This window comes from Vicia villosa, unplaced genomic scaffold (assembly GCF_029867415.1).
Source record: "Vicia villosa cultivar HV-30 ecotype Madison, WI unplaced genomic scaffold, Vvil1.0 ctg.000089F_1_1, whole genome shotgun sequence".
Classification (NCBI taxonomy): domain Eukaryota; kingdom Viridiplantae; phylum Streptophyta; class Magnoliopsida; order Fabales; family Fabaceae; genus Vicia; species Vicia villosa.
In genome coordinates, this window is record NW_026705008.1 from 1,074,105 (window position 1) to 1,086,109 (window position 12,005).

The window sequence follows — 12,005 nt, forward strand, 5'->3', positions numbered from 1 at the left end:
AGAGACAATTCGAAAATGCATTTTTGAATTGAATTTAGTTATAAAATTGGAAAAACATTTCCAAAGACAATTCGAAAATGCATTTCTTAATTGAATTTAGTCATAAAATCATAAAATTAAAACGTGGCTCAAAAACGAATAAGTTGTATGTGCATGACGAATAAATTGTATGTGCATGAAGTGCATCCGAAAATATATTTCCGAAATTTGAAGATATTTTTAAAATTTTATGAATTAAGAAATTCCCCAGGTGATATTGACCATTGTTTAAATACATAAAATGGAAAAATGACAATCCAAAATGGAACATCATAGATATAATTAGTTATGGCAAATTCTAACAAATGCACTATGGGTATAATTATAACCAAACAAATAGTCTCCACCTAATGAAGAGATATATAGATTAGCTAACAGAAAATCCGGAGATCAAATTAAAATTTTATCAATGGTGATAACAAGTTGGCACTGCATCAGCCCGTCTAAAATATGCGTTTAGAATGGGGAAGCAAAAAGTTAAACTACACAATGTAAATGTAAATTTAAATTCTACAATTATGAGAACATGAAAAACTGGCAAATCTGATAGTCAGATTATAATGGCTAAAATATGCTTTCTTTTCCTTTAATTTTTTTTTCTCTCTATCCATCTATTTGAAACACCAATTTTTGATGTTTGACTACCGTATTGATCCATTGCTTATTGATGAAACTGTGCAAATGCCAGCTGAAGTGGTGAGTGGGATATTTTTGTAGCATGCCTCTAGCTTCTCATTAGAGTGCAGATCGACTTGCAATGTCTCCCAAACTTTCTTCTTTGGGTTTAAGAGTTCATCAGGACTGCCTTCGTGCCCTGGGAATGTAATTCTTTCTCCAACAGAAGCAGAACTGGGCGGTTCAACCAACTCAACCTACGCACAGCAGTAAACAAAATTAATACTCTAATACTCTTCGCACATAGGAGTACTTCTGCGAGAGGAGGCAGTTCAAAGGAATACTAAACAAAATCAAATATAGATAAAGCAGCAGGCGATGCAGATAGTATGACCACACATGTGTGCATGCACTGGCATTATGATGCAATAAACATGCCCTCATACTAAGCATCTCAATATCCACATTCAGAAGCTAGGGGAAAAGCTGAGAGATATTATGCACACTATTTCTGGACAAGTGAAGTTAAAAGAATAAATGGCGATCTACTAAACATTGATCTTTGAACTTATTTGTACTTAATCGTTAAGGGGAAGTTCAGTGATTGATTATTAATGTCTGTTAGATGAAAAAAGCAGGGTAAAAACTATGAAGAAATTGTATATCACTATTGGAGATCTTAATTGTCTTTCAGTAAATACTAACCATAAGCAAACCTACTTCATCTTTAAATCATAAACAACTACCATGTGCTGTCATACTACATCGAATAATCATCATAACTTTAGTCATACTACGATAATAGTACCGTGGGGTAGTTTAAAATGCTAACAAGTGCGACCTGCGCCCCCTGTTGAAAAGGAAAATGCATTGTTTTTCCTTACCTTGGTGTGATCATCATTGGAAGCAGCAAGAACCATAGCTTGGGATTTAATGCCCCTCATGCTTGCTGGTTTTAAGTTGCAAAGAACACAGACTTTTCGGTTCTGAAGAAAGCCATCGGCATTAATTATACAATAGATGAAACATCAACATCACAAGTTGTTATTTAAAAAAGAATATAGACATCATAACAAACCTGCATTTCATCAAGTGGTATATACTTGACGAGTCCACTGACAACAGTTCTTGTCTGTTCTTCACCAACATCAATCTCTTCAACATATAGTGAATCTGCATCAGGATGCTTTTCAGCCTTTTTTATGAGACCAACTCGAATATCAAGCCTTGTGATGGAAATATCGGGTTCAGCAGCAGCCTTGTTTTTGGCTTCATTTGATGATTTTGCTGCTGATTTGGCTCCGGATTTTTTCTTCCCAGTGCCATCTGTTGCAAACAACGGCACTAACCAATGTAAACAATCTTGACAGTTCAGTTATCTGTTGATAAAACTTACCCTAGCCTACACAAGGGTTTAACAAATTTCAGGTGCAAAGTGTGCAATAACTCCTGCATTTTACATTAACTAAGAAACCTCGTTACAAACAGTTTTTTTTCAAGTGCAATTTAGGAAATAAAAAACAAAACCCATGCCATAACACCAATGACTTTCAAGGATTTTGATACCTCAACTTTTAAAGATTAATAAATTCTTGAAGACTAGTTAATCAGCTTTTAGCCTGTAACAAATGAGAAATGTCTGTAATAGTTACTATATTAATAACTATAGATTATAGAACTCTTTAGAAAATACAATATATAAACATGCAATGTCTTGCTGTTAAAGTAGAGTGCTGGAATTATAAAAGGTCCAATTGTTTATGTTATTTAGCTTATTGAGGAATAAAGCCAGTTGTCACATTCTTTGAGGTGAGAGACATTCTTAAGGTAGCTTCGATACCGTCCCCTTTTTCTTGATATTCAGGTTGTCTAGAAAATATAATGATAATACATCATCGTCTGTCTTTGTTAACTTATAAAAACATAAAACTCTTGTTAGAAATGGATGCAATAAACACCTGAAACTTTTGTTTTCTTCAATTGTGCAGCAACATTTTCAGCAGCTTCGGCCTCTGCACGCAAAACCCTATCGGCTTGACTTCCTTCAAATTTCTTCCGGTAGAACTCCACATCTTCATCTTTCTGGTAAAGGATTTTGAATACGTCAATGACTCGAAATAAAACTACAACTGCAATCCCTTAACTCATTTCCAAAGCATGAAACATACCAGTTCCCTGAACAATGGCTTTGGTGTTCCAATTTTATGACCAGCACTCAGGAGATCCCAGGGTCTTCTTACTCTATCAACATCTCCTTTATCATCAGAAAGTGAAAGATGTATCTCCGTTGACAAATTTAGCTGCTTGAATACCTTCAGTGCCAGAAAACAGAGAAGAGTAATGTGTTGAAATATGTTAGGAACCCAAGAATTGAATTCAAAAGAATAAAAAAAAACAAAAAATACTTCTATTGAAGAAAGAATAGGAAAGAAAACTCTCCTCCAAGGATTCCCCTTTTACTATTGAGTCACTACTCTATTCACTAAACTTTACAGAATACTCAAAAGATACTCTCTCTAACTGTAATATCCGACCATATTCGTACATGCTAATCCTAGGTCCTAACTACCTCATTAACAAACAACAACCCTAACTAACTCCTTAGCTCAAGTTTGAATAAACACATCCTTATCCTAACAGAACAAGTCATCAAAATTAAAACAAAATACCAACAAAAGAGGCACAGAAATATTTATGGAAGTTATTTTACCTCAAGACTGAAAGATGGCATAAAAGGTTCCAATAAACAGGCAAGAAGATATACAACCCCAGCAGCAGTTTTCATAACAAGGGAGCAGAGAGATTGGTTTTGCTTGTAAAGACGCCAAAATTCAGTTTCCTACAACATTTATTGCACAAATGTTAAGCAGGTTACACAGCCATTTAACATCAATAGCAAAATAGTATAAACTAATATTTTGGGGGGGACAGGAGAGGCAAAAATATAGAATGTAGCATTTCCATAGTTACCTGCAAATATGCATTCCCCTCACCGGATATGCTCATTGCAATTTTCAATCCTTGCTTGAGTTTAACCTTAACAGTTTTACAAAGAGAAATACTATGAGACTCTGGTAATAAGCAGATTAGAAGTAAAAAAGTGCATTCTGGTGCTTACAGGTTTGTTTAACTGCAACTTATACAGATTGTTTCTTTTTTTTTTTATATAAAAAAACTTATTCGAGTAGGAGTTCTATATTCTTCAAACTCAATTTTGTATTTCATCTTTTTGAACAAAAAATAATTGTTAATTTTTTCATTTTTTATTGATTGTTGCCCCAGCCCCTTCCACAAAATCCACCACCGCCACTTGCCACTATTCACTCCCACCCTCCACCATTGCCATCGCCGCTGGAAATGCTCCATTTTCATCGCATTTTCCACCTGATACGCTCCATTGTCATTGCTGACAACCTCAACCGATGGCAGCAAGCCCCTCCCACTATTGTTGCAGCAACTTGCAATCCCCCCTCCTTTGTCATTGTTTAATAAAATAGATTTAAATTTTAAGAAAAATAAAAATACAATCAAACATGTCTGCCAATGTCAAGCTATTTCAAAATAGGGATTAGAAACCTTCTCCATTGCTTCTATGTATTGCTCCAAATATGCAGCAACTTTGCTGGCCAATTTTTTGGTTGGATCATGGGAGTCGTCACTTACATCATCAGGAACAGTGGGAATAATGGAATCATATCCTTGACCTTTACAAGACAAAGTAAGTATATGAATAAAATGACAAGCGGCAAAAAAACAACTTTACCAAATAATGATCATAATGAAGAAAGGAAAAGATTCATCAATAACTCCAAGAATTACACTCATAGTCCTCATGTATTTAATTCTGCTGAAATAAGGGAGAATGGGAGACATTTGAATAAACCGTGTGTTTCAATAGCACTACGGAAGTTGTATTATATAGTCTAATATACAGCTCATCGTATTAATTACATAGGGAATATTCTACGGTATATCCTATTCTATTCTAGAATGAGGCAAAGAAATATTCTATATATAAATATATACAAATATCAACAAATTCCTTATCATTTGTAGCAACTAATCAGCAGATATTTCTAGAGAAATATTACCAAAGAGTTAAACCGACCTGCAGGTTTGGCAATAAAACTCAAAACTCGGTTGACGAAGTTTCCCAAGTTATTCAGCAACTCTGTATTTAATTTTGCTTGCAAGTCAGACCACGTAAAAAGTGTATCCGATACCTACGAATGCATAACACATTCAATGTACTCAATAAAGGGAGAGAAAATGTAACATTTTTATTCTTCGAGAGAAATATAAATGTTAATATATGTTTGAAATATATTTACCTCGGGCCTATTTGTGAGCAAGTAATACCTCCATACTTCAACCGGAATAGTAGTATCTTTTGCATCATTACCAAATACCCCGACGCCTTTGCTCTTAGAAAACTTCCCTAGAAATCATTTAAGTAACATTCTATTACTTTGAAATTGTCAAATGACAAACATTACCATTTCTAAATGTTGGGTGTGTTTGATTTCTGAAAATATCTCCTGTTTCATTTTATTTTGCAAAAACAGCTAATCATTTTGACTTTGTTTCCTACTTTCTAATATTTGTATAGAAATTAGTGAGAATAAAAAAGCTGTTTTATCTGTTTGTGCAAGTTTTTGAAAACACGAAACAAAGAGAAAACAAGATGGTAGTCTTTCTTATCGTAAAAAAAAAAAAAAGATAGCAGTTTTGAAGTTCATAGGAATGTATAGAAAATATATATATATTTTTTAAAAAGACAGTTTTAAAGCGAATAGTGAATATAAGAAATGAAAACAGAATATTTTCCGAAACAAAACAAACCTTCAAGCATAAAACATATTATTAATTTTAAACCTTTATTCACAAATAAACCACTGTAAAACATATTACTAACCTGCTTCATAATTTAGGTATTCAGTAACACTAATAGTCTTCATTAAAGTCCAATTTTGATCAGTCCCGAGTAGAGTAGATGGAAACATTACCTGAAGAATAAATTTAATTAATTTCCAGTTAACTATTTAACCAACAACCATTAAACCCAATCCACTCCATCAAGCTACGAAAGCTGGTTTTAAAGGGCTCGTGTTAAGGAATATTAAAGTAGAAATTGCTTTGGAAAGTACAATTTTTTAACTTTCAAGGAAATGAAAGCACACATTTTAAGACAATATTTCTATATTTAGTACATTAATATGTGCCCTTATGTTAGCATTTGCCTTGTTTTCAAACTTCACAGAACCAATAGCTGCTACACCAAGATTCCAAACACCGAAGAGATCCATCAGCATTATATAAGTGCAAGTTAAAAGGTGTCAAAATCAGTAATTAGAGGTAAGAGCGTAGGATGGACACATGCTGATCTGGATTTACAGCATACATGTGTTTATTTGGGAAAGGTTTTTTCCTGGTGAAAAAATTATTCCTAATCAGTATTGTCCATGGCGGATAGCAAAAAATGAAGCTTGATGGAACACTAGATATTGTGCAAGCTTGACGGAGTATGTATGAAAACTTGAAGACGGAGGCATGGGATTGGTATGGTTAGAGAAAAGGGTTTGGATTTTAGCTTAAAAAATACAGTGCAATGAAGACTTGAGAAGCAGAATAAATGGATAAAAAAAAGAAAAAAAAATAGGGTTGCATGCTGTAATGTAAGGGAGTGAACAGAGGTTTTTAGCATATTAGACATAAAGTGCATGGTTGATGTTGAATAACTGGAAGCCACTGATCGACAGGGATGAGTGGTGGAGAACACTGCATACGACTGTAAGTATTGCATGCAGTCATAGGACTTAAGCTCATGAAGGTGAACAAGATGAACAGAGACTTGTTTTAAACATGAATTATATTATAAATGAATGGAGGAAGGTTTTGAATTTGCTGAAGCCAAGTATGTCAGTGAAATTTAGTTTTAGCTTTTCACCTCCGTGATTCAATAATGGCAAATATCAAAATATTAGGGTAGGAAAAGTAGTGCAATGAGAGCAAAATGGAGTTTTAACCTCCAAAATACAATAGCAATGCAAAATCTGCTAATGGATGCAAGTTAGGTGTCTGATTGATATCCCTGTACAGAACTGGGACATAAAATTATTCTAAAAAACAAATTGAAAACAACATATGAACTTTTTAACTCAGCCAAAGAATCACTACTAAATGAAGGAAAATGATAGATGATAAGATATTGATATGGGTAATCCCAATCGAACATTCGAGCACATAACAAATTAAAAAATCCTCAAATTGTTTGAAGATAAATAACTTACAGTGTGGAATGGCACATTGTCCTTTCCCATAAACTGAAATAACTCCACATTCTCCGGATTTTTCCACCATTTCTCCCAATCACGTGTGTAGCTTGCCGTGATTGATATATATCCAATAGGTGCGTCAAACCAAACATAGAAAACCTTCAAATTTAAAGAATATAATTTAAAATTACTGAATGAAAAACAACTGAATTTTTTAAAGACCCAAAGGAAAACTTACCTTGTCACTATATTTTTCATGTGGAACAGGAACTCCCCACTTCAGATCTCTGGTAATACAACGTTTCTTTAATCCCATTTTGAACCATGAATTTGTTGTTTGAATAGCATTCTGACTCCATGATCCAGCCACAGACATCTCGTTGATGTATTTTTCCAATTTATCTTTCAAAAGAGGGAGCTCAAGAAATAAGTGGTCCGTATCACAAATACGAGGACTATTTCGACAAACCTGTTAGATATGCCAAAAGACCTCAACTTAAAATTTCTCTAGACTTACAAACAGCTATAAAATTGTACTTGATTATGGCAAATAAACATGTCTACTTCAGAAAATGAGATTTAATCTTAATATATAGAAAGTAAATAAATATGTTAAGGTAGTTCTGTAATAGTTTTCCGGCCTAAATCTGGGGCATTTCGGTAATTAAGTTTTGTATAAACTTTTTTGTGATATAAACATTATTTTACTCGTGCCATAAAGCATGAGATATAGTTTTAATGTTTTGTTGATTTTCTTATTAAATAAAAATAGAGCAATAATTATTATTTCATAGTAAAATGTGTCTTATTGCTACTAACTTATGACTGTCCTTTAATTGCTATTCTTCTCAGGAGGTGTTGTTAAAGTTTAAAAAAAAAAAAATTTATGAGAGCCCTTTAATTTTCTACTATGGGATTTCATTTCTCAGGTGGTGTTGTTAAAGTAAAAAAATGGTTTATAATAACCCTTTAATTTGCTATTTTGGTATTTCATTTTAGATACTAGGTATCGTTGTAATTTTGATATTGTTTGAGGGAAATGTCCTCAATCTTCTTTTTTTTTTCTCCACCACTATCATGTAGCTTCTCCAAGCTATCAGGTTGCTATTGGTATTCTTTACTTTTGGCATTATAAAACTAATATTAATATAAGCTGTATATAAACCACTCATTGGTACAATTTACTAAATTGCATGTAGTTTTATAAATCTCATAAACTTTAAAGCATACATACTCAATAATAAAGAAATAAAAATGTGAAGATAACAAGTATAAGAATTTAACTGCAATTTCCAGAAAAATATTGTAAATAAGTATGAGAATTTAAATGCAATTTCATCTAGCAATGTAAATAATAATGCATAACAAACGAATGAGTATATATAATCAAGAAAAATAAAACTATTGCCATTGAAAGCTTTATCAAGAATATATAGAACAAATGCTAAGGAATGAAACAGTAAAAAATGGGGAAATAAATGAGTTTAACTTTACTTTTGTTGGGTATAAGTTTTTTTAAAACTAATAATATATAATAACTTCAATTAATATTTAATTTCAATACATATATAGTATGTAAAAACAATTTTTTGCTTTAATATTAACAAAATATTAAATTAATTATTAGTTTTTCATTTAAATATTTTATTGTTTGAAATAAAATTAATCCTTTAAAATGATGATTAAAAATATTAATCTCGTATTCTCTTTTTCTCGTACATATACACTCTAGATTCAAACACAGAAGAATCAAAAGAAGCCCAACGAAAATGTAAAACAAAACTGCATGGATCAGAGAGTACAATGAAACTCGTAGCAACTAAAATTTTCAAAACAGATAAATAATCGTTCAATTTCTTAAGGGTTTTGTGGTGAGCCTGCTCCTTATTAGGAACTTTATAAAAATGAATGAAAGTGTTTGGAGATTTTTAAAACGCCTTTAAAGCCCTTCTTTAAACGTTTCTTTTAGTTCCCAAAGTTAGGACCTTCCCCTCTCCTCCAAAGTCCGTCCCCTCCCCTAACTCCTAAACATAGCCTAAGATCATTCAAAAATCACATAGATGACACATAAATGGTTCCATAAATTTGACTGATACAACTAATTAGCACAAACATAGAGCCAGAATTTAGGGAAAGGGGAGTTTACTACCTTGCACCTGGGAATCTTCAATTCTGTCGGATTTAGAAGGTTTCCACACTTCTCACATTGGTCTCCTCGAGCAGAATCATACTCGCACCCGGGAATAGGGCATGTACCCTCCACAAGCCGATCAGCTAAGAACTTTTTGCATGTATCGCAGTAAAGCTGAAATTTTATAGACATTTAAGTAAAGCATAATAAAGACCCGCGCAGAAACCTTGACACATGAAACAACTCCAATTTTTAACAAAATTGGAGGGTATGATGCCAACAATAACCAATAAATATTTAAACAAATAAACTTTAGCCACAGAAACAAAAGACAACATAACACCTGCTGTAATGTATCCTCGGAGAGCCAATTGTTTTCGTGAATCTTTTTGAAAATTGCCTGGCAAACTTCAGTTTGCTCGGGGGAAGAAGTCCGCCCGAATTCATCAAAACTTATATCGAACCAATCATATACCTCCTTATGAATGACATGGTATCTACAAACACACACATAGAAATCATCATTAATGAAATTCTGCTCAAGGAATGACCCAGTAGCCAACAAGTGTAATATCCTCCGATCAAAAACACAAAGTTACCAACAAAAAAAGGAAATAAAATAACTCATATCAACAACTCTAGTCCACAGCAATGACAAGGCCACATTATAACAACATGCACACCATGAAATATAGGCTTGCATCCTAACTTAAAAATTACTATAAGCAAGCAAGCATATGTTACTTGAATTAAATTCAAATGAATAAAAATAACTTATAAAGGAAATGAATGAATACTTGTCACAAATCTCTTTGGGAGAACAATTCTCTTCCAATGCTTTAGTCTCTGTTGCTGTGCCATACTCATCGGTACCGCAGATGTAAATAGCGTTGTAACCTCTAAGCCGGCAATACCGAGCAAAAACATCCGCACTAAGCACACCTGATCAAAATCAAACCAATGCATGTGAATTTCGAAGCTACGAAAATGAGAAATGAACAAAAATGATTCAATCCAAGAAATGAACGAATCCATGAACATGCGAGTGAAATATGGAAGGGACATGAATCAGTGATTTGACAGAGAGAGGGAGTAAAGAGAACTGACATCCAATGATGTTGCCGAGATGAGGGACGTTGTTGACGTAAGGCAGAGCACTGGTTATGAGGATGTTGCGCTTTCCTTCAACTGGAAGCTTCGGAACTTTACGAATTTCCGTCATTTTAGCCGGTGGTTGAAACTGTTTACGCGGCATCGGAATCTAGGATCGCCGGAGATATGATGAAGCTCCGCCGCCGAATGAACGCGAGAGCGAAAGTGTAAGGGTGAGTGTGGCTTCTTCGTTTAACACAGCCGCAACAAAGTTGGTTTAGGGTACAAAATTATGGCACTTTCTTACGTGTAGTTGTCTATTTTATCTTCCTCATTTTCTTTTTCTAATTGGTAAGCAGCTTGAATTTTGTTGGTACCGTACCTCCCTTCAATTAAGTGAAGATACTTAATGTCACATTATTTTTTTTATTTTTTAAAAAATTAAAATTTTAAATCAATTAACACTCAAAATATCCGTATTCAACTAAAACTAAAAAGTGCTAAAGAATTTGCCTTTTTAATTTTATAATATATTAGTGCAAACTTTTTTTCAATGAATCATATTAACACACCTTTAAATTTGAGGTATTGGATCTAATAGAATAATTGAATGAAGTGTTAGATAATTATGTTTTGTTATTTTGATTTCTAAATAATAGATAGAAGGAAATTAATTATAATGGTATAATATATTCTATTTATTTTTATTTTTTTTATCTCATTCAATCTATCATATAAAAAAAATTAATGCATTGGAAAAAAGACATTTTCACCTCATACCCTTTTGCCAACGCCTACTTAATTTAGATAATTTATGTCCAGTGTTTTAAAAATCGGACCGGTCATCAAACCGATGAGAGTACTGGGTCACTGGTTCATTAGTTGAACCACTGAGTCACTTGTCGAACCGCATGACTTAATCGGATTATAATAGTATATATTTATTAAACCGGTCGAACCAGATGACTTACTCTCTAAAAAATATCACAACACCTACAAAATTTTACAATTTTAAAATATTATAATTTCACATGTTTATTTTTTACATTTAAATTCTAAATATAATCATCACTCACAACAAAATAATTTGCAAACAGAAGAAAAGTTGTTTCAAATAAGGTTGAATAAAGTCTAATTATATTTTTTATAAAAAAAATCATGAAAACGACGTCGTTTTATGCGGAAAAAAAAGAGTATGCATTTGAACTACTGATTTTCTAAAACCACCGGTTCACCGGTTTTGACCGATTTTGACCGGTTCTCACCGGTTCAATAGAATATATGGTCTAACAATCAGACCAAACCGGCGACCCTTCCGGTTCCCGGTTTGACCGGTCCGACCGGCCGGTTCGGTCCGGTTTTTAAAACACTGATTTATAGTCTTTTTTTAATTTTGTGTCTGATTTTATTATTAATAAATTGCGACAAATAATTTATGATTAAATTTTTTCTCTCTCGTTTGTATATTATGCATCTCTCTCTCTCTCTCTCTCTCTCTCTCTCTCTCTCTCTCTCTCTCTCTCTCTCTCCCTCTCCTCCAACAACTTTTTCATTCATTCATATATCATTTACACATTTATGATTTCTTTTTTGTTTTCTCTTTTTTTTCTCTTTAGGTTGTAGATCTACTGATATGCACACATAAATTTCTTTGCTTCTTCCTAATATATCCTTATATCAGCCAACGCTGATCTCATCCTAGCAATTTTGGTTGAGGCACTCAACAAGACAACCTTCCTGATCCTCCAGCAGAACGAGAGGATCAAGGTGTTGGAAGGAGTACGCCGATCAACATCTCCCCCGCGGAGGCACCGAAGAGAGCCCCAAAGTCCCTCTTCGTGGCCCAGGGAGCG

General features: G+C 33.4%; 1 protein-coding gene across 1 annotated transcript; it reads right to left on the minus strand.

Moving 5' to 3' along the window:
* Nucleotides 1-406: 406 nt before the first annotated feature.
* Nucleotides 407-10,517, minus strand: LOC131623952 (probable methionine--tRNA ligase). Its single transcript, XM_058894959.1, has 17 exons — nt 10,168-10,517; nt 9,858-10,002; nt 9,404-9,557; nt 9,079-9,234; nt 7,168-7,398; nt 6,945-7,088; nt 5,570-5,660; nt 4,986-5,092; nt 4,763-4,877; nt 4,231-4,358; nt 3,625-3,690; nt 3,365-3,493; nt 2,823-2,966; nt 2,613-2,736; nt 1,733-1,980; nt 1,539-1,640; nt 407-911 (listed from the first exon to the last, which is right to left on the minus strand). Exons 1-17 carry the CDS (start codon nt 10,313-10,315, stop codon nt 681-683), a joined length of 2,463 nt encoding a protein of 820 aa, XP_058750942.1. The 5' UTR covers nt 10,316-10,517; the 3' UTR covers nt 407-680.
* Nucleotides 10,518-12,005: the final 1,488 nt, after the last annotated feature.

What these genes read in the sequence shown, in the direction of transcription:
- LOC131623952 (XM_058894959.1), bottom strand. Translation starts at nt 10,315, where the DNA reads ATGCCGCGTAAACAGTTTCAACCACCGGCTAAAATGACGGAAATTCGT. An exon ending in ATGAAAAATATAGTGACAAG is followed by an intron (nt 7,089 to 7,167) that starts GTAAGTTTTCCT and finishes TTAAATTTGAAG; the next exon opens with GTTTTCTATGTTTGGTTTGA. An exon ending in TGCTCACAAATAGGCCCGAG is followed by an intron (nt 4,878 to 4,985) that starts GTAAATATATTT and finishes ATGCATTCGTAG; the next exon opens with GTATCGGATACACTTTTTAC.